We start from the raw sequence: 22401 nt of genomic DNA, 5'->3' as shown, positions 1-22401 counted from the left end.
GAGAATGAAACCCATCAACCAGCAGCTGCACACCCTGGCCAGCAGAGTCTGGCAAAAGATAGAACGATCAGAGCAAGAACTCCTTCAAAGACTCCCACCAGATAACGACAACAACTATACATGGTTCCCAAAAAGCTACGTAATCTCAAAAGGTCCATTACCACCCCTGATCTACACGGCCAGGCAATAGACAACCTCCCTAGACCAGCATCCGCCAGTAGGGTCGGCGGAATATGAAATAAGGCCCTTAAAACACCCATAAATGGGACAGGGTAGGCTGTCTAGTGCCTGTACCGACAGACAATAACTAACCCATGACACAACCCTAACACACTATTAGCTTAGCTAGGTGGTCAGCCCGCCCTCTCTTACCTCCTCCTAAATTTCTTCAATTTCCGAACTATAACTTCCTTCCCCCACCTCTAATCTTCTTCACCCCTTTCTACCCCCCAAAAAAAAAAAGTGGAAAAGGAGACTTTCATATTCCCAGCGACGGGACCACAGGCGACCACAAAGGATAAGGATAAGGAGTGGACCCGACGTCCACGTGAACGAGTGGGGGCATCACGTTGACTCATTGATAAGGGAGGGACACCGACGTCCTCAAGGATGGCGGGGAAAAGAGTAACGTTCCTTTAAAACTGTTGTGGAACGAGAATGACTAAGCTGATGAATAAAACGATAACCAATGAATATGATAACTTGGCCGTACCTGAGATATAGTGTGTTAATGTCCCACGAAGAGCTGTTTTAACTCACACTTACCTGGAAAAAGAAAAGGAAAAATATAGTTGACATTATCTGCCGTCTATCTCTCACACACACACACACACACACACACACACACACACACACACACACACACACACACACACACACACACACACACACACACACACACACCTCTATGATTATTCACACTTAACTTACAGGAACAACTAAGACAGAACCTATGATCTTAAGCTTCTGTCTGTTCCAGCCATAGCTCCTAAACGGCAGCAGTTAGAGACTTTTAACTTTAAACACGCATATTACCTGGGTGCCAAGGTTGTGTACCGTGGTATAACTATTGACCAGGTACCCCCAGGCGGTCAGCAGGAGGAGGAGGAGGAGGAGGAGAGTGGGGCGTGACGTACTGGCATCACAGCAGCTCACTGACAATACAAAAGAGGCGCTGTTATCCCCTCGTGACCTGGGCCTGGGGCAGCCACCCTCCTCCTCCACCTTCTCCCACTCCTCCTCCACCGTCTCCCACTCCTACCTCCACCGTCTCCCACTCCTACCTCCACCTTCTCCCACTCCTCCTCCACCTGTTTTCCACTCCTACCTCCACCTTCATTCCCCTCCTCCTCCACCTTCTCCCACCTCCTCCTCCCACCGTCTCCCACTCCTACCTCCACCTTCTGCCCTCCTCTTCTTCTCCACCTCCTCCTCCACTGTCTCCCTCCTCCACACCTCCACTCTCCCACCTGCACCTTCTGCCCTCCTCTCCACCTCCACCTCCTCCACCTCTCCCTCCTCCTCCACCTTCTGCCCTCCTCTTCCACCTTCTCCCACCTCCTCCACCTTCTGCCTCCCTCCACCCTCCTCCTCCACCTCCACAAGCAGCGTCTCCATTTCACTCCCTTATATACGTCATACTAGGAAATAACACAACACTCCTACTACTAAACCATCTACTCTCTCTCTCTCTCTCTCCCTCTCTCTCTACCTTTAGTTTAAGCAGGTGAGGGTAGAGCAGTACAGAGTGAAGGGTAAGAAGAGGGAGAGGAGAGGGAGGAGATGGAGGTGGACAAGAGGGAGGAAAGAGAAATGGGAGATGGAATAAAAATACAGAAATGGGAGGGTAGCTTGAATAATGGTAGTGGTGGTGGTAGTGATGGAGGAGGTAATTTGTCCCGACTAGCACAGTGTGGTGCTCACTTCCCTGGCGTGACGTTGCCGCTGCCTGCCTCCCGAGGAACATTACCCCGAGACAGACCGGGAGAAGTGTATAGTACAGGACACTTCACGGCAGCCACCACACTGTCACAGCACCAGGAGAGTGACCAGGGTAGTTTTGGTTTTGTAGTTGGGTGAACTTCCGTTAACAGTTATGCAGATCCTGGGACTATTTTTATCCAAGAAGCTGGTGAGTAGTGCTCGTGTGTGTGTGTGTGTGTGTGTGTGTGTGTGTGTGTGTGTGTATGTGTGTGTGTGTGAATGTTGATCGTGTGTATATGTGTGTGTACTTATTTTCTAACAACAAGATGAATTCCATTGATGTGATACTTCAATATAAAACAACAAAACACACATAAGAACATAAGAAAATAAGGAGTCTGCAATAGGCCAGTTGACCTGTGCATGGCAGCTCCTGTCGAGAGTTACTACCACTCTCTATCATCCATGAATCTATCTAGCCTCCTTTTGAAACTTTCCACGATCCAGCACTTACTACAAAGTTGCTAAGCTTGTTCCACTCGTCCACCACCCTATTTGTGAACCAGTTTCTTCCTATCTCCCTCCTAAACCTAAACTTATCCAACTTGAATCCGGTGCTACGAGTCCTATCCTGCTCGGATATTATAAGAACTTTATCTATATCCCCTTTATTGATTCCTTTCACCCACTTGAATACTTCTATCATATCTCCCCGCACTCCTCGTCTTTCTAGGGAATGCAAGTTAAGTTTCTTTAACCTATCCTGATATGGAAGGTTTCTAAGTTCCGGAATCATTTTTGTCATTCTTCGCTGCACCGACTCTCGTGAATTGATATCCATTCTATAATAAGGGCACCAGAACTGAACCGCATAATCGAGGTGCGGCCTGACTAGCGCAAGATATAGTTGCAATAAGACCTCTGCACTCTTGTTACTTACACTTCTAGATATAAAACCCAATACTCTGTTTGCCTTATTTCGAACATTAACGCACTGTTTTCTAGGCCGTAGGTCCGGGCTTATAAGTACCCCTAGGTCTCTTTCACAAGTCGACTTCTTTAGGTTGATGTTGTTAAGGCTGTATACATTATAAGTATTTATCCCATATGAGTAGCAACCTTGGTACAGTCTCCTCCCGGCAGCTTTGTTTAATTAAGTCACTGAAGATGCGGTTTCCTTCAAATGTTTGCCTCCGGAGAATTTTTGCAGCAATCGCAATATTACGAGTATCATGTTCAGCATCTCTCTGACACGTTTTCCTGATAGTAATTCCATCATGACAAGAACGATATCACGTCAAACAGTTTAAAAAGTGGAACTATATTAGTGTAATTACTGTACAATGAACAATATCAATTACACACAAAGTATATTATATAACCTAAAAAAAAATATCCAGACACCATCTTCAAAATAGCAGTAAATTAACTGGTATCTTTACACTGAGGTGGGTCAGGTCAGGTCAGGTCAGGTTAGGTTAGGTGGGTCGAGATCTAAGTTGACTATCCTCTTACAATGCTATAATCTGCCCGGCTACAGAGGATGATAAAGTGATCTAGACGTGGCCCAGAACAGTGCGTGATAAAGATCTGTTTTAGGAGCTTCATGAACAAGCACACACATCACCACACACCACCACACACTACCACACACTGTCCTAGTTCTAAAGTTCTACTAACGCTGTAACGAGTAGTGGTAGTTTTTGTGATGGTTGTTGTGGTGGTTGATGTAGTGGTAATGGTTGTTATTTTAGTTGTTGGTGATTGTGGTAGTTGTGGCGGTAGCAGTAGTTGTTGTTGTTATGAATGTGTGTAGCTTTTGAAATAGAGAATTTCGCGAATGATGATTGTGATGGTGGTAGTTGTAATGATGGTAGTTGTAATGATGGTGGTTGTAATGATGGTGGTTGTGTTTGTGTTATTGGTGTTAGTAGTGGTGGTATTAGTGGTGATAGTAGTAGTGGTAGTGGTGGTGGTGGTGGTGGTGGTGGTGGTAGTAGTGGTAGTAGTGGTGGTTGTGGTGGTAGTGGTGGTGGTGGTGGTGGTAGTAGTAATGGTGGTTGTGGTAGTAATGGTGGTTGTGGTAGTAATGGTGGTTGTTGTAGTAGCAGTAGTAGTGGTGGCGGTGGTGGTAGTAGTGGTGGCGGTGGTGGTAGTAGTAGTAGTAGTGGTGGTGGTGGTGGTAGTGGTGGTTGTGGTAGTAGTCGTGGTGGTAGTTGTGGTTGTGGTGGTAGTGGTTGAACACGTTACATACCACAAAGTACGTGACCATGAGACCGCTTCAGGGATCAACAGTAGTGGTGTGGTATAATGGATTATTATGATTCTACCTTCAGTTACGTGATAATATGTGTGTGTGAAGGGAAACTCACGATTAGGTGAAGAACATTATAACATCTACTTGTATCCTAACCTAACCAAGAGGCCAGATAAACTACCACAATAGGAAATATTCTGCTTAATATTGCTGCAAAGAGAGCCGGCCTGGATACACGTGTCGTCACCATCCAGTATAGTTCATCAGTTATTTATTCTCGTTGTCAAAGCAAAAATAACAATGAACAAAATGTATAGATAATTACGATAATAATTAAATATTAGTATGAGTACCATTAATAGTAATGAAAATGATGATAATAGTTTGTTAAAAAAAAAAAGGTTTTGTTAATGTATAATAATTTTATGCCCCAGAATGCATTTATCATCGTAGAATGTGAAAGGTAAGACTCCCAGTAGTTGTATACCATCAGGAGACTAGAGTTGCTTGCTTGTCTACCTGAAACATTCCAGAGAAGTGTTTGTGCACTGACTGCTCTCCATATCAATGAAACACAAACAGTAGTATGGAATTTGTGTTTCTGTTCCCATGACTAAAAATCCTGAGAAACATGGGTATTGTTGAACAGTGCTGCGGCAGACATGTACTGAGTACCGAGTGATAATATGACTAGAAGAATTTTCTCCATAATTCCAAAGACATTTAAGAACTTTATACAAAATATCATTTATGAATAATACTGTTTGTGTGTTTGTCTACTCACTAAAAGGTTTCTTTATTATCTAGGTTTCGTAGTAAAGTCATTTGGGCCCAGACTATGAGCCCTTTATAGAATTTCTTTCATTACTTAAAAAGAAATGTGTATGAAGCATCATTCAGTAATGATTTTGAAATCCTGTAAAAAAATCTGTTTCCCTAAAATACTAATAATTTGTTGACTATGTTAAGGACGCCGAGTGGTCACTAATGGGTGTATCTTTGGTGTTTACAGAGCAGCAGCGACTCGTCCGTGTTGGTGGGTGGCCACGACCAGATCACTTACTCCTGGGACAGTGTCAACGTGTACTCTAACCCTGGCGCGTCTGCTGGTACTGGTATCTTTAGGAGGAAGAAACAGCATTCGAGGGAGAAGCACATCCTTAAAGATGGTTAGTGTGTGTGTGTGTGTTAAAAAATCAAACCTTCACTTATTCATTCTTGGTTTTACGTCAATATAAAATCCACCAGTCCACCAACCTCACGCGAGCCTGGTGTAGAAGCCTCGTTATACAACCTCCCAGCCATGACAAGTATTGGTCTTCACATGACATCCTTACTGGAAAGGCAAAGATGGTCAACAGGTCGATAACTGAAGACAGAACATCAAGGTTGTCTAGAATAGGACGAGACTAACAACTTGGCTGAGGTTTTCCAATTCTGCGTTGTTCTTGTAGGTTGATTTAACGTATCAGCATTAATAGGCAGTAAGAAATATATTTATACAGTGTATTCCTCGTGTTATCGTCACTTTCTGAAGCACAGTTGAAGTTTTTACTTTCAAACTTAAAGATTAGGTTTCTTACGGTCAAACCTGGATTTTACGGCCAGAGGTCAAGGTCAAACGCTAGTGTCCGACACACACACGAGTTTGTAATTATTGGTACCACAGTAGCGGGGTTAGATTATCAAGGGCAGCTGTTGGGCATCGAGGGCAAAAAGTAGGTCAGAGGTCAAAGGTCAGAAATTCAGGAATCTTTATAAACAGTAATTTTGTTGTTGTGACAGTGAAGGGAATCTGTCGCCCTGGGGAGCTGCTGGCCATTATGGGGGCGTCAGGGGCAGGCAAGACGACACTCCTCAACGTCCTCACTCACCGTAACAACGACAAACTCCGAGTCACTGGCGACCTCTATGTGAATGGTCGTCGTGTTGTTCCGGACGCCCTCACCAGCCGCTCCGCCTACGTGCAGCAAGACGACCTCTTCATCGGGATGCTCACCGTCAGGGAGCAACTTATATTTCAGGTGGGCGTCTGTCCCCTTATATCTGTCTCTCTCTCTGTCTGCTTCTCTCTGTCTCATCATCATCATCACCAGAGAAGAGATTCTGTTCCAGGTAGGTGTAATGGGTAGGTTAATCCTTTCTCTCTCTCTACTTAACTCGGTCTTTCTTTAATCTCTTAGTGTGGAGACAGACCGAACTAAAGACCCTAATTTTGAGTTGGTTTGACTGGAGAAAGTAAAAGCAACTACCATGTCCCATCTCTCCCATGGTAGCCTAGTGGGGCAGGGCTTTCAGAGGAGTCAGTAAATTGAAAATATAAAAATACGTCACTTCATCCCTTTCAATTACATACATACATACATACATACATACATACATACATACATACATTTTGTTTATTTATAAATACCTCTGGAGAAATAAACACACAGGTATGATATTGACCAGGTAATGTTTGATGAGTTATCTTACAATACGTTAAGTGAGGACGGAGTTTGTGTTTAATTGACCTTCCTTGACCTCAGCTCTCCCTTGCTCTCACCAGGCTATGTTGAGGATGGACCGTCATCTCTCCTATGACCAGAGGATGACCCGAGTCGACGAAGTCATTAGCGAGGTCAGTAATGTTCATCAGAGGTCATTACAGGTCTTCAGTGGTCAGTATAGTTCATTAGAGGTTATTATAGATCTAGAGAGGTTAGTATAGGTCAGTGGAGGTCAGGTCAGTAGAGGTCAGTACAGATGAACAGTGGAATCAGTATAGGTCAGTGCAGGTCACAAGAGGCCAGTACAGATGCCAAGAGGCCTGTACAGGTCACAAGAGGTTAGTACAGGTCAACAATTGTCAGTACAGGTCACAATAGGTCAGTACAGGTCATCAAATGTCAATACAGGTCACAATAGGTCAGTACAGGTCATCAAATGTCAGTACAGGTCACAATAGGTCAGTGCAGGTCATCAAATGTCAGTACAGGTCACAATAGGTAAGTACAGGTCATCAAATGTCAGTACAGGTCACAATAGGTCAGTATAGGTCATCAAATGTCAGTACAGGTCACAATAGGTCAGTACAGGTCATCAAATATCAACTGAGGGAATAAATCCTAATTAATTACCAATATACCATCAATTAATTTCGTTATGATTAGATGCAGTAAAAATATTCCCAAATAAATTATTAAAGGGAAAAAATATTACCCATAATATTTGTATTCAATTTTACCTTATATAAAATTCGGCTTTCATATAATTACCTTTAGTTAATTACCATTTAAGTAGAGATAATTATCAAATTATCGTTACACGTCTAATAACTGCTTAATAGGAATTAGTTGTATTTACACTAATTATTCTGTTTCATATTATGTTACTTTTTATCATTTAATTATTTTTCTCCAATTATATTTAGTAAATATATTAAGTTGGCTACATTAAGACCGCATTTATAGTACTCATTTAAAGACCATAGTCATAGTACTCATTTAAAGACCACAGTTATAGTACTCGCTCATAGTACACCCCCTTGGACTAGCTCATAATATGTGTTGACGTCTCCTCTCTCAGCTGGGGTTGGCCAAGTGCAGTGACACCAAGATTGGGGTGCCAGGCCGGATCAAGGGGATCTCTGGCGGTGAGATGAAGAGGCTGGCTTTTGCTTGTGAGGTGAGTCTTGAGAGAGAGAGAGAGAGAGTGAGAGAGAGTGAGAGAGTGTGAGTGTGTGTGTGTGTGTGTGGGTGTGTGTGTGTTTTATTAACCTCCTTTAGTGATGTATTTTACTTTATTGAATCATGTTGGTATATGAAAACAATTATACAAGCACTTCGTCTGGTGTACTACAGGTGCTGACCAACCCACCTCTTATGTTCTGCGACGAGCCTACCTCCGGCCTGGACTCCTTCATGGCCCAAAACGTGGTGGCCGTGATGAAGAATATGGCCGAGAGGGGTAAGACCATTATCTCCACTATCCACCAGCCTAGTTCAGAGGTTTATGCTATGTTCGATCGCGTCCTGTTAATGGCCGAAGGACGAATGGCCTTCCTGGGTGAGGTAGATGCTGCCTACCAGTTCTTCAACAGGTAAAGACGAGTGTGTGTTACCTGCCTCACATCTCTTGATTAAACACCTTAGTGCCATCTAAACTAATCTAATATAACCTAAGCTAAACTAACTTGATTCCTGAGAGTATTGGTGTGGTTTCATTATCAGGTGAAATAAACTGGTGTGTCATAAAACCCTAAACTCACGTGATCACCTCCCCAGAGTTTCTTATTTTTATGAGTCGCTCATTAAAAAAAAGAGTTTTTACCGCAAAAAGGAAAAATTTCAGTTCACTTGCCATGCAGAGTTGTGAGGGTATTTGTGATAAATCAATATCTGAGTGAAACCTAGGAAACCTTTGTAGTCTCAAACGTCAGGTCAGTGTGTGTTTAGAGGTCAACAAAGGAAGTGTCGTGTATAATGTTGACACAGTCCTTTCCTCTCAGGATCGGTCTTCCCTGCCCTCCCAACTACAACCCAGCCGACTTCTTCATCTCGACGTTGGCGGTGCAGCCGGGTAAGGAGGAGAGCTGCAAGAAGGCCATCACCATGATTTGTGACGAGTTTGAGAATTCAGAAGAGGGAGTGAACATCGACCGAGCTGTCAAGGAGAACTCGAAAGAGATGGAAGTGAGTCGGTACCGGAAAGTTACGTGGCAACAGTGAAGTCTCGACTAGATGGAGAGATTCATTACCTTACTGAGTAATACAATGTACTTAATTATAATGTGCTGTTTTTTTCTGAAGTGATGAAAATTAGTCCATGATTTTGTAAAGTCTCGCCATAATTGTCAAAAAAGCTTTTTCTTATCTGCATATAATAAAGAAACTATAGGCAGTAAAATTCTCTATCAATTACTCGAGGCTGAAGAAGAAGTCCTATAATGACTTACATACAATCAACAGTTGACATAAACAATGACTAACTTCCTCTTGCTATTGTAAGGTATGAGAAATAATTTACGTCTTGTACTCAATTCGGTGAAATTGGCAGAAGAAAAATTTTATACAGAATACTGAGACGATGGTTCGTATGTCTGTCTGGGGTTCAGTAAAATAATATTAATTTAATAGTATAAAATAACTGACCGTGTAAACAAACAAATGCTTGACATGTTCAGTTACTGGTGACGCTCATATGTTAACACCAACAAGAGGTAGAACAACACAACTTTATTAATCTGTAGTTTATTTGAAGATTAATAAAACACAACTACAATCCATCAGTGTGAGTTAACCTTTGTGTTGTCACCACCCTAGCAAGATGTTTACGACAGTCTGGGCGACGTGGAGGTGAGGAAGTCGCCGTACAAGGCCTCGTGGTGGACACAGTTCCGTAATGTCCTGTGGCGCTCCTGGCTTGAGGTCATCAGGGAACCAATGCTCATCAAGGTCCGCTTTCTTCAGGTCATGGTAAGTGTTTTAGGGCATGATGAGTCTTCCTTCAGATCATGGTAAGTGTTTCAGGTCACGATGAGTCTTCCTTCAGATCATGGTAAGTGTTTTAGGGCATGATGAGTCTTCCTTCAGATCGTGGTAAGTGTTTCAGGTCACGATGAGTCTTCCTTCAGATCATGGTAAGTGTTTTAGGGCATTATGAGTCTTCTTTCAGGTCATGGTAACTGTTTTAGAGCATGATGAGTCTTCTTTCAGGCCATGGTAAGTGTTTTAGGGCATTATGAGTCTTCTTTCAGGTCATGGTAGCTGTTTTTGGGGAGCATGATGGAGTCTTCTTTCAGGCCATGGTAAGTGTTTTAGGGCATTATGAGTCTTATTTCAGGTCTTGGTAAGTGTTCATGAATCTCCTTCCAGCAACAAGTATTGTACAACGCGTCGTGATTGTAGTTCAGACCTTGACTCTGTTTTTTAAGTTGTCAGGACATTTATCATCTGGGCACCTCAACTGTGTTCCAGACCAAAGCAGTAGTGTGCTCCTGGGTGAGATACTAAGATTTACTATCTCTCTTTCTCTCTCTCTCTCTCTCTCTTCTGTTTCCCAGATATGTCTACGGAGGTTATGTGACTGCTCTTGGGCCCATTGCTCCCCTTTGTCTCTCACGGGGTTTCACTGAGTCCTGGTTTACACGCCTTGTCACTGTTTATAGATTTGTGACACTGTTTCCTGATGATGGTTGACGTCTCTCTATTTGTGCCTTTGGTCTGTCTGGCGTTCAGGGGCCAAGGCAGTAATGGCTTGTGACCTCTGCTGTCTTCAATGACCCTCCTTGTGTTTCAGGCGGTGCCCTGTTGATCCAGGATGATCTACTGGGGTCAACAGCCCCTGACCCAGAGGCATCACCAACGATAATAGCGCCTCTTCCTCCTCCTCACCAACATGACTGGCTGACGTCTTCAGGGTGGGTGGAGTGTGAGTGTGGACGAGGTGTTAATGTCATCCAGTATTTTATGCCCCTCAAGGCGTCTTTGATAACACATACTAATAATAACTCAAGTGTGTCAGTCAGTCAGTCTGTTAGTCTGGTTAGAAGTACACAGTAACTTAGTTTCCTCGAGAGAACAGTGGAAATATAGAGTAGATTAAAGAAGCATAAATACGTGATGTTTCGGTATAAGTGTTTACAAAATGTTCTCTGTTCCCCCGTTACCTCCAAGCCTTCCTAGACCTGCCTCACCTTCTCCTTACCGCTGGACCATACTTAAGAACCTTACAAGACCTTCCTTAAAGCATTACAGCACTATTTTTTTACCCTTTTCTCACACCCATGAGTAACAATGACCCTCCTCTGACCTTCCAAGTATTCCTGACTGTATTTGACCACCTAAAGACGATCTCTAGACATCACCAACACACCTGTAGGAATACTTGTAATAAACTATCTTCAAACCACAGATACTATTTACCTTTTCTGAATTTCTCCCCAGACCTTTTGTGCTCAGTTGCCAGTCTTCCTGCGTGAACACTTCAATGGGATGTATCGTACTGATGTCTATTTCCTGTCCAAGATGTTGGCTGAGTTACCATTCCACATCACCTATCCCTTCGCCTTCGTTGCCATAGCTTACCACATGGTCGGCTTTACTAACGACTATGTCAACTTCTTCATCTGTGCCGGAATCGTTGTCCTTGTTGCCAACTGTGCCATATCTTTCGGTAAGGTGGTGGATGGTGAGGTGGTGAGTGGTGAGGTGGTGAGGTTGTGAGGTGGTGGGTGGTGGGTGGTGGATGGTGGGTGGTGGTGAGGTGGGTGGTGAGAGTGCTGGGTGGTGAGGTGTGGTGGTGGGTGGTGAGTGGTGAGGTGGTGGGTGGTGAGGTGCTGGGTGGTGGTGGATGGTGGGGTGGGTGGTGGTGGGGGGTGAGGTGCTGGGTGGTGGTGGGTGGGTGGTGAGGTGCTGGGTGGTGAGTGCTGGGTGTGGTGGTGGTGGGTGGTGAGGTGCTGGGTGGTGGTGGGGTGGGTGGTGGGGTGCTGGGTGGTGGTGGTGGTGAGGTGGTGGGTGGTGAGTGGTGAGGTGGTGAGGTGCTGGGTGGTGAGGTGCTCTCTCTCTCAACACAGTGTAACAAGGTATTACTCCCACAGGCTACATGATATCTTGTATGGCGAAGAATCTGAGTGTGGCGCTGGCTATCTCAGCGCCCTTCATCATTCCTCTCATGCTCTTCGGAGGCTTCTTCCTCAATAGCGGGTGAGTTCCTCTCGTCGTCATTTGTCCTGGGTACCTCCTACGGCCTCTTCCTACTTCTACGACGTCCTACAGCCTCTGAGGACGTCCTACGGCCTCTTCTACTTCTAAGGACGTCCTATGGCCTCTTCCTACTTCCTAGGGACGTCCTATGGCCTCTTCCTACTTCCCTGGGACGTCCTACGGCCTCTTCCTACTTCCTGAGGACGTCCTACGGCCTCTTCCTACTTCCTAAGGACGTCCTATGGCCTCTTCCTACTTCCTGAGGACGTCCTATGGCCTCTTCCTACTTCCTAAGGACGTCCTACGGCCTCTTCCTACTTCCTAACGACGTCCTACGGCTTCTTCCTACTTCCTAAGGACGTCCTATGGCCTCTTCCTACTTCCTAAGGACGTCCTACGGCCTCTTCCTACTTCCTGAGGACGTCCTACGGCTTCTTCCTACTTCCTAAGGACGTCCTATGGCCTCTTCCTACTTCCTAAGGACGTCCTATGGCCTCTTCCTATACCCTGATGACGTCCCATTGCCTTTCCTTGCCTTCTAGGAACCTCCCAGGTCGTCCTCCTCCTTCTTTATCTCTCCCCGGGCCTCTTCCTTGCCTCTTTGGGACCAACTACCTTCCTTTGTACCTTAAAATCCTCATTTGTCCCTCTTGCCACCTCAGGGCCTTCTGGTGGTTCCTCTTACCTCCTGGATACCTCTTAGAATCATCCGTTGTCTCCTGAAGACCTGACAGAGACTCTTGTACCTGGGGGCCGCGTTAGGCTCTTTTACAGGGTGATTGTTATTTATTCAAGAATCATAAAAAATTCATTCTGCGTCTGAGGACTTTCTAAGCTTTTCCTTGTATGTACACCCTATCCTACTGCGTCCTTCCTCCCGAGAACTTTTCCCCGCCTTCGTGGAACCTTATATGATATTCTTCTGTTCTCTAGTTATCATCCAGTACATTTTCTTGCCTCCTGGAGAATTTGTAAGGATTTTTTGTGTCCTTTAGTGGCCCTTTGGACTGTCTTCACCTCCAGTGATGTTCTAGGGCCTCCAAAGAACTCCTCATGCTTCCTGGGGCGGGTTTTTAAAACGGCTCTCAAATAGTAAACATTGTAAGTGTTGACGTGTGCTTGTTCTGAACCGGTCAAGAGGGACCTGTTGATTGCTCAGCTCAATGCATCTTGTACTCCAAATACTCTAACCATTAGCCAGAAGACATGAACATACGGCACTGTAATAATGTATTTTTGTTTGCTCTAAATATAAGATGAAAATTTCCTTAATATTGTGGTCATTAATTAATATTTGTATATAATGTCTTTGGTTTCCTTTGGTTGTAATTATTTAGTGCATAGAAATGTTCCAAGTCACTCGGCTACGTCATATATTCAGACCTCTGAGACTGAAGATCAAACAGCTATTCGCGATTTACTTTTCTTATACATGTTACACTTTGTTATCAGGTCGACGCCGGTGTACCTAACGTGGCTCAAATACCTCTCGTGGTTCAGCTACGGGAACGAGGCGCTGCTGGTGAACCAATGGAAGGGTGTAGAGACCATCTCCTGCAACAAAAACCAGACGTGCTTTCCTAACGGCGAGGCTGTTCTTTCCTTCCTCCACTACGAAAATGGCAGCATCATCTACAATGTCCTTTATCTCGTCATCCTCATTCTTTCTTACAGAGCCCTCGCCTTCATAGCCCTCCTCTCTAAGACCTACAGGAAGAAGTAGGAAGTTCTACACACCGCTACCTATCTGGCACAAATCCACGCGTATTCGGGCCTGACGTGTTGTTATTGATCCTTGCCAACTGTGATGAAGTGCACTAGGGCCTCTCCCGCCACCCATGTCCCACATCCAATTCTTGTAAACACCACCTAAAATTGCCCTAACTTGGGTAAATTGACCTTCAACTAATCCAAACTACATTTAAATAATCTAAACCAATGGAAGGAAGACGTGTGGACGTCACAGATGGCATTAACCAATCAGTACACTTCATACCAGCATACACGTGTATTTTGCATTTTACCAAGTTTGATTTGTGTCCGCCCGCGTCCACTGGCCTATGAAGCCCCAGTCTTCAGGGTAGCGGTCTGTCCTCATCCCCGATGTAGCAACCCGAACATCTGACAGCAAGTAGACGCGCCTCACAACCTGCCGTGGGCCAGAACAAGGGGCGAGAGGTACCTAACGTTACAGGGTAAAGTTCCAGCGTGAGTATGATAGATACTCAATGAAGGAGAGGGAAGTTCTAATTCTATTACGGGACTACTAAAGGAAAAAGGAATGAAACAGTTTTAATTCTAATATGTCGATAATTTAAAGATAAATAGTTTGTACTTTCAACTTTTCGAAATTCACGAGTCAAACATTTGTGTTTACAGCAGCATTAATATACGTTATATATTTCAAGCGTCGCAGAACGAGCAACAATATGAACAGATAAGTGAGATAATGTGTAGTATCATCTCAGGCTTAATGTGTGACTGTGATTGACTGAGAATGTTGATACAAGTTCTCTGAGAAAGACAGTTATTGTCATTTAAGTTGGCGCCAGTTACAGGTAATGAACTGTCTACTCACAAGCTCTGCCCACTCACAAGCTCTGCCCACTCACAAGCTCTGCCCACTCACAAGCTCTGTCCACTCACAAGCTTCAGTCTTACGGTGTTGAAAGGAAAATACGATTTTTTTTAAATTTTGGTTAGTTTGTTAGTCTCAGATGTATAATAACAGCGGTAGACAATATATGAGTTAATGAGTCATGTGGTCCGCCAGATGTCTGGTCACTTTGGCTGGGGACTGATATAACTAATAACGTTATTCTGAACAGTATATTGGTGCTGTGTTATGTTGTCCAGCCAAGAAGATAAAGTATGGCTGACTACATAACCCTGAGGCAGATCTACCTAAGTGTGATGCCGTGACCTACCTAACTAACACCTGCTGCTGCATCGCCTCTCACAAGCACACACTCCTTAATTACGGTGACGGAGGTGCTGTAGTGGGTGTGGCGCAGTGTGTACCCAGAAAATATAGAGGCACAATGACTTTCGCCACTGACGGTGTCGATAAGTTTCATATTAGTAGTTTGACAGAATTTTAGAGTTAAGGTCATTGTAAAACTGTGTGAGAGGGTGCCAAGTGGTGTGAGGTGGTGTTTAGAATGTCAACGTAGCGAGGTAAAGAGGAAACAACAAAACGGGAACTTCCTCACCCTCTGCGAGCTACAAGATTGGCTCACAAGTCTTGCCATCAGTTAAGACTTAAAGGTGACTCTGTTGTAGACACGTAGACTTGAAACCGATACTTAATAGTGTTGGCAGTTGATCCCTGTGAGTGAACGTGAGATAACAACATCAAATAAACGAAGGGATTAACGTTATCAATATGTCATTATCCTCGTCGGTTATGTCATCAAACGCCACTCTGTTATTGTTTACACATATACATATATGTACAGTCTCGTTCAAGATTCTTCGAACACTACTGGAGGCAGCTGGCAGCTCAAGGCCGTCTGTTTACTCTAGTATGTAGTATAATATAATACGAAACAACAAAGCCCAACCATTAAATTTAGCAACGGGGAACTAAGTAACCAATTACCGATCACTTTTACATTTATTCATAATTTTTACTACGTACTATAGTAAACAAACGGCCTTGAGTTGCCAGCTGTCCCCCACGAAAGACTAATTAGAAAGGTAGAAGCTCATGGCATCAAAGGTAATATCCTTAAATGGATTAGGGCGTGGTTACAGGACAGGAAACAGAGAGTGAGCATTAACGGCACTAAGTCCCATTGGAGCAACGTCACAAGTGGAGTTCCCCAAGGCTCAGTACTTGGACCATTATTATTTATTATATACATAAACGACATAGATATCGGCATTGACAGCAACATAAGTAAATTTGCTGATGACACTAAAATAGGACGTGTTATCAAATCTGACGAGGACTCGGCAAAACTACAGGAAGATCTAAACAAATTTTTCGAATGGTCTGAAAAATGGCAGATGAAATTCAACGTCGACAAATGTAAAGTACTCAGTATAGGAGATGTAAACAGGGAAACCAGATACCAGATGAACAACGATGCCATAGAGAAATCCGACTGCGAGAGAGATTTAGGAGTAATGATAAGTAGGAACCTAAGCCAAGTAAACAATGTGTTTTTGCTCGTAACAAGGCTAATAAAGTACTTGGGTTCATACAAAGGAGTGTTAGTTACAAGACTAGCGAGGTCATCCTAAAACTGTATCTTGCTCTTGTGAGACCACACCTGGATTACGCAGTTCAGTTCTGGTCACCGTATTACAGAATGGATATAGAATCCTTGGAAAGAATTCAGAGGAGAATGACAAGACTAATCCCGGGCATTAGGAACCTTAGAGACAGGTTAAAGCATCTTAATTTGCACTCCCTTGAGAGACGTAGAGCGAGGGCGACCTGATAGAGGTGTATAAGTGGAAGGCAGGGCTAAACAAAGGGGACATTACAAAGGTACTCAAACTATCCAACCAGGAGCGAACTCGTAACAATGGTTTTAAATTAAACAAATTTAGATTTAGGCGTGAAATAGGTAAACACTGGTTTGGAAACAGAGTAGTGGATGAATGGAACAAGTTACCAAATACGCTGAATTGCTTCAAACATAGGTTGGATGCTCATATGAGCAATAGGGGTTGGGTGTAAACGGGACTGCCCAGTATGGGCCAATAGGCCCGCTGCAGTTTCCTCCATTCTTATGTTCTTATGTCTCCAGCAGTGTTCGAAGAATCTGAATGAGACTGTACGTGTGTGTGTGTGTGTAAATTACATGTGTAATCACGTACAGTACCTATACTGTACGTGTATGCAAAAAACAGAGAGGAGTTACCCAGGACCTCTATAGAGCCAGCTTCACCCGCTGTACAGTCCTCACACAGTACCAGTGATGTAGTAGGATAATTTCTCATTAAGTATCACCAAGTATTTCCCTTACTCTTGTGCTCTTATTGGTTTGGGTGAAAGCTGCCTTGTGGTGACTAAGCCATTGAGTCAATAAGACTAAACTGAGTATTCTGATAGGGGTAAAGATTCGAAAAAGATCTACCACGTTAACTACTAACAAGAATTGGTTTTCTAGTGTATCTCGTGTTGTTCTAATCGAATCTGACCTTCATTTCCGCCGTAAACGAGCTGTTAAGGACATTTGTCTCCCCCTACTACCAACAATATTGATCGCATAATGTGGGCAGGGCTTTGAAGTAGAGGGGAATTGTGGGTAAAAACGCGAAAAAAGACTGACCAAACCTAACTTAACCTTAATTATCAGATGCTGGAGGATAATGTGATGCAACTTGTAGATACTTTGTCCAACCCAGTGCCAGAGCAGTTAAAACTCAGAAGCCACAGTGAGGAGATTTCTTAGGCTTGGCGAGTTTCCGTGTTTTAGTCCAAATATCAAAGGTTCTTTTCTTGACGATAGCGAGAGTCAGCTTGGCAAACCATTCATCGTGTCTTTGAAAACGAAGCCGCTTGCCAATGAAAATTTTAAGGCTCGTGGTATTCTGCCAACTGCTGTGAGGTGTGTAATCCATCTTGCCACTAAACTGGACAAGCGAAATTCAAGACCCCGAGTGTTGCGCAGGAGTATCACGAAACACCGAAAGAAACGCGGGTTGGCGGAACAGTTACGTTAGTGGTAAGAAAACAATGTCCCCTGCCAAAATATGTTCTTTCTTATGTCGAATCGAAGACGCCAAAATATTCGAAAAATATAAATTTTGGCCGGAAACGTAATATAATTCAGTATTTTTTGTTGCTCTGTCTCCCAATATAAACATTAATATAAAGTTCTGTGGTAAACCTCTTCCGAATCTTAACCCAGAAGTACTTGATGCAATTAGCGAATAAAATTGTTTGCGGTGATTCGATAAAGTTTAGAACAATAATGAAGAGGTTACCGCTTACGTTAGGATAAAGATGACTAAAGAAAATGAATCTGTATCCTAGGGTTAACTTTTCTAAAGACCTGGTTGATTATTTTTATCGTGTGTGGTGACTGGTAAGTGCTGGGTTCTGTTACTTGAATGGGTTTAGATAAAAACTAGAGGTTAAATACATCTAGAGGAAGGCATATTTAGGTCATGTGAGACTGAATAAGGCAATAGAGATTTACCTGGAGGTGGGGACAACTGACTCGTGGCTGGCGGACAGTGGTCAAGGCGGACCTGATTGCTGCATTTCTTCACGTGAACCACAAGACAACTTTTAAGACTGTCTGTGTTTGTTTTTATGCTAATAAACGTAAATTATGTATCAAGAGTTTTAGTTTCCTGGTGTTAAATAAAAACAGCTCAAATATTATAGAAGATGGCAGGTACAGCACACAGTTGATGTATATGATTCACACTGGCCAAGTCAACCTGCAGAACATATGTCAAGGAGATAAGTTCTTTTTGGCGCAGAGGACAACACAGGCAGTCTTGTTTTTGTAGTGGTGGAAGCGGCGGACTTTAACACAACTCTGGATCTTGTCATCAAAAAATAATTGGGACATCTAAGCATGCTACGGACTTCTCCCCCACGACGAAGATAAATAGTGAGTGGCTAACAGACCGATCAGTGTCGAGGAGGATAGAGTAATGCTACTTAACTCAGTCTCTTACATAAGAAAATAAGGAGTCTGCAATAGGTCGGTTGGCCTGTGCATGGCAGCTCCTGTCGAGAGTTACTACCACTCTCTATCATCCATGAATATATCCAGCCTAATTTTGAAACTTTCCAGCGTTCCAGCACTTACTACAAAGTTGCTAAGCTTGTTCCACTCGTCCACCACCCTATTTGTAAACCAGTTCCTTCCTATCTCCTTCCTAAACCTAAACTTATCCAACATAAATCCGTTGCTCCGAGTCCTATCCTGCTCGGATATTATAAGAACTTTATCTATATCCCCTTTATTGATTCCTTTCACCCACTTGAATACTTCTATCATATCTCCCCGCACTCCTCGTCTTTCTAGGGAATGCAAGTTAAGTTTCTTTAACCTATCCTGATATGGAAGGTTTGTAAGTCCCGGAATCATTTTCGTCATTCTTCGCTGCACCGACTCTAGTGAATTGATATCCATTCTATAATAAGGGCACCAGAACTGAACCGCATAATCGAGGTGCGGCCTGACTAGCGCAAGATATAGTTGCAATAAGACCTTGCACTCTTATTACTTACACTTCTAAATATAAAACCCAATACTCTGTTTGCCTTATTTCGAACATTAACGAACTGTTTTCTAGGCCGTAGGTCCGGGCTTACAAGTACCCCAGGTCTCTTTCACAAGTCGACTTCTAGGTTGATGTTGTTAAAGCTGTATACATTGACAGTATTTGTTCTTCCAATTTTAAGTGCGCTGCACTTGCTGGTGTTGAATTTCATTTGCCATTTTTCAGACCACCCCTGCAGTTTATTTAGATCCTCCTGTAATGCATTATCCTGCCCTGAATTAATCTGCCGCCCTATTTTGGTGTCATCCGCAAAACTTGCTTGTAGTGGAATTCTCCCCTACAAACGCTGTTTGTCGCTGCCTAGCCGACCCCACCAATTCCCCAGTGTATGCCTCGTGATCTAGGTCAACCAGCGCCGCCATACACCACGGAGCGGGGGTCAACTGCTAAGCCACGCCTACCCCCGCTATTTAAGACCTGACCTCGTGGTGATCTGCCTCTCTTTCTACCTACACCAACCAGCCAGCAACACCTCCGCCTGCCTGGCGGTCCTCTCCCGCTGGCGAGCATGGCGACCCACAAGCTGTCCTTCTCTGAGCGTCCTCACCAACCAGCTCTCTCTACATCACGCTTGTAACCATGCTGCCTTCCCAGCACCAAGCTGCATTGTACATCCAATACAACATGTATATAGAGAGCACATTGTGAGTTTCCTTTCTCCATTCCATCCTGAGTGTGAACACCAAACAATCTCATACCCCACATGCTTATGTCACTGCTGATCCCAGTATCTAGATCGTTTATGTAGATTATGAACAAGAGTGGGCTTAGTACTGACCCCTGGGGAACCCCACTGGTTACACTACCCCACTCTGATTTATCACCATCTACGCTGACCTCTGCGTTCTATCGGTGAGCCATGATTTTATCCAATATAAAACTTTCCCCTCGATACCATGAGCCTTAATTTTTCTCAGAAGCCTCTGATGCGGTACTCTGTCAAATGCTTTGCTAAAGTCTAAGCAAATAACATCGTAATTTTCGTCATTATCTACTACCTCGAAGACTTTCCTAAAAAATGTCAGCAGATTTGTTAGACAAGAGTTTCCCTTTGTAAACCCATGTTGAGAGTCGTAGATTAATTTGCTTTTCTCTAGATGCGATCGGATGCTATCTGCTGATTCAAGAAATTTCCCCACTACTGACGTCAAACTGATCGGCCGGTAATTTGACGCTGATGCTCTGTCTCCCTTTTTGAATATGGGTACTACATTTGCCTGTTTCCACAAGTCTGGCACAACTCCCGTGTCTAATGATTTTGTAAATAAGTTTACGAGGGGTCCGCTAATCTGTTCCCTACACTCTTTCAAGTCACCTGCCTCACATACCAGTTGTGTACAGTCGAGCAAAAAAGAGTTCTCTCCCGCGGTGAAACTGAGGCAAAGGAATGAGTCTCTGAACTGACTTACCCTGACTCATCTCATTTGGGGTCGATGCTGCTTCAGTTTGGGCAAGAACGAACCTTTGATCCCGAGTGTATCACGTTAAGTTAATGCCGCCAAGAAATAAATATCTCAGTTGTGGACCACCACTGAATAACAATACCATATAAATAAGATTTAATTTCTCAGCAGTAGCTTCATCGTCCTTTGCCTACGTGTTAAGTTGTCAAGTAAAACCAAAGATATATATTTATTGGGATTAAATGTAAGTTTTTACATATCTCGGACCCAACAAAGCTGATTATAAGAGTTGAGGAAAACAGCAAAAAGAGGATAGAGTGAATTGATACTCCCTTTGGTTTATTCAATTGTGGTGTCGACATTTACAAGATGGTGAACAAGAAATATAAAAAAAACAAATAAGAATCGTACCTAACAATTATTTAGTGTGTTGAATATACTAACAACTTTCACTTAACATTTTCCTTACGGTTATGATTTCTGACTTGTAAGATTGTAGTGAGAAAATTATCTTCATAGGTTATTATATTTGTACTTAATATTTAATGAGGTAGTTTTCAAGATTCCCCAATTAGTCGTATCACTCCCAGGATGCACCAGGTGATGACATAGATTCAACCCATTAATTTATTTCTGGGAACCTACTCTAATGACTGGCCTCGGGTTGGTGGATCCCGTCAAGGATAAAAACTAGTTTGTACCCAACTCTGTGCACTGAGCCAGGCGTGATCCCATTATACTTACCTAAGCTGAAGTGTCTGCCATAAATGCTTTGCGGACACTCACTTACACCTAGCACGCCTTGTATACAGTACCTCAGACACAGACAAAAGCAATACCGCCAGCGTGGGTATTCAGCAACGCCAGACGGATCTTCGCCGGGGTTCTCCTGCCTCTGGTCTCAGCTACATAATAATACAGTACAGGTGTTGCCCCCCAAAATACAACCCTCTACAGAAGGTGGACGAAGATTGGCTTGATAAACTTCTTGGAACTTTTACTTAAGACTTCTGGATTTGTTCGACTTTTTATGGTTTTGGACAACTGAAGCACTTTTGTACGAGGCGAATATCCCAATGGACGCCATTAAAAGATATGTTCCTTTAACTTGCTTTAAATCTTAGTTGATTATACAGTTTTATTTTCCATGTCAACCCGGCATCAATATGAATTAAACCGAGGTAATTGGTTATTGGTGTTGGATTAGTGTTTTACTAACCTTGTGACGCGCTGAAAGATCTTTGTTGTCGAGACTCAGTAACAACATTATAACAACAACCAGTATTATTAATGACACGGACAAATAACATGTATAAATTAAATAATTAAATGATAGCAATGTGACTAAATGTATAACACCACTTAGCTGCTTGAGCTGAACAATGAATAACACCACCCAGCTGCCTGACCTGAACAATGAATAACACCACCCAGCTGCCTGAGCTGAACAAGGAATAACACCACCCAGCTGCCTGATTTGAACAATGAATAACACCACCCAGCTGCCTGACTTGAACAATGAATAACACCACCCAGCTGCCTGACTTGAACAATGAATAACACCACCCAGCTGCCTGACTTGAACAATGAATAACACCACCCAGCTGCCTGACTTGAACAATGAATAACACCACCCAGCTGCCTAACCTGAACAATGAATAACACCACTTAGCTGCCTGACCTGAACAATGAATAACACCACCCAGCTGCCTGCTGACCTGAACAATGAATAACACCACCCAGCTGCCTGACTTGAACAATGAATAACACCACCCAGCTGCCTGACCTGAACAATGAATAACACCGCAGTGCCTGACTGAATGAACAATGAATAACACCACCCAGCTGCCTGACTTGAACAATGAATAACACC

The 22401-nt window shown here is 43.4% G+C and overlaps 1 protein-coding gene across 1 annotated transcript in view; it reads left to right on the top strand.

The window, feature by feature from the left end:
• The first annotated feature begins 1922 nt into the window (after positions 1-1922).
• LOC121871664 (ABC transporter G family member 6-like) overlaps positions 1923-22401 on the top strand; it is a 34452-nt gene continuing 13973 nt past the window's right edge. Inside the window, exons 1-13 of the mRNA XM_042374076.1 lie at positions 1923-2131; positions 5193-5349; positions 5966-6204; positions 6729-6800; positions 7748-7846; positions 8023-8261; positions 8670-8853; positions 9484-9677; positions 10095-10161; positions 11107-11335; positions 11760-11865; positions 13318-13584; positions 17331-17539. Of these exons, the coding sequence (XP_042230010.1) occupies positions 2096-2131; positions 5193-5349; positions 5966-6204; positions 6729-6800; positions 7748-7846; positions 8023-8261; positions 8670-8853; positions 9484-9677; positions 10095-10161; positions 11107-11335; positions 11760-11865; positions 13318-13584; positions 17331-17539 (2098 nt within the window). The 5' untranslated portion in view covers positions 1923-2095. The remainder of the gene's footprint in view (positions 2132-5192; positions 5350-5965; positions 6205-6728; positions 6801-7747; positions 7847-8022; positions 8262-8669; positions 8854-9483; positions 9678-10094; positions 10162-11106; positions 11336-11759; positions 11866-13317; positions 13585-17330; positions 17540-22401) is intronic.

This window comes from Homarus americanus, unplaced genomic scaffold (assembly GCF_018991925.1).
Source record: "Homarus americanus isolate GMGI-L3 unplaced genomic scaffold, GMGI_Hamer_2.0 scaffold39675, whole genome shotgun sequence".
Lineage (NCBI taxonomy): Eukaryota > Metazoa > Arthropoda > Malacostraca > Decapoda > Nephropidae > Homarus > Homarus americanus.
This window is presented reverse-complemented; position numbering and strand designations above follow the sequence as displayed.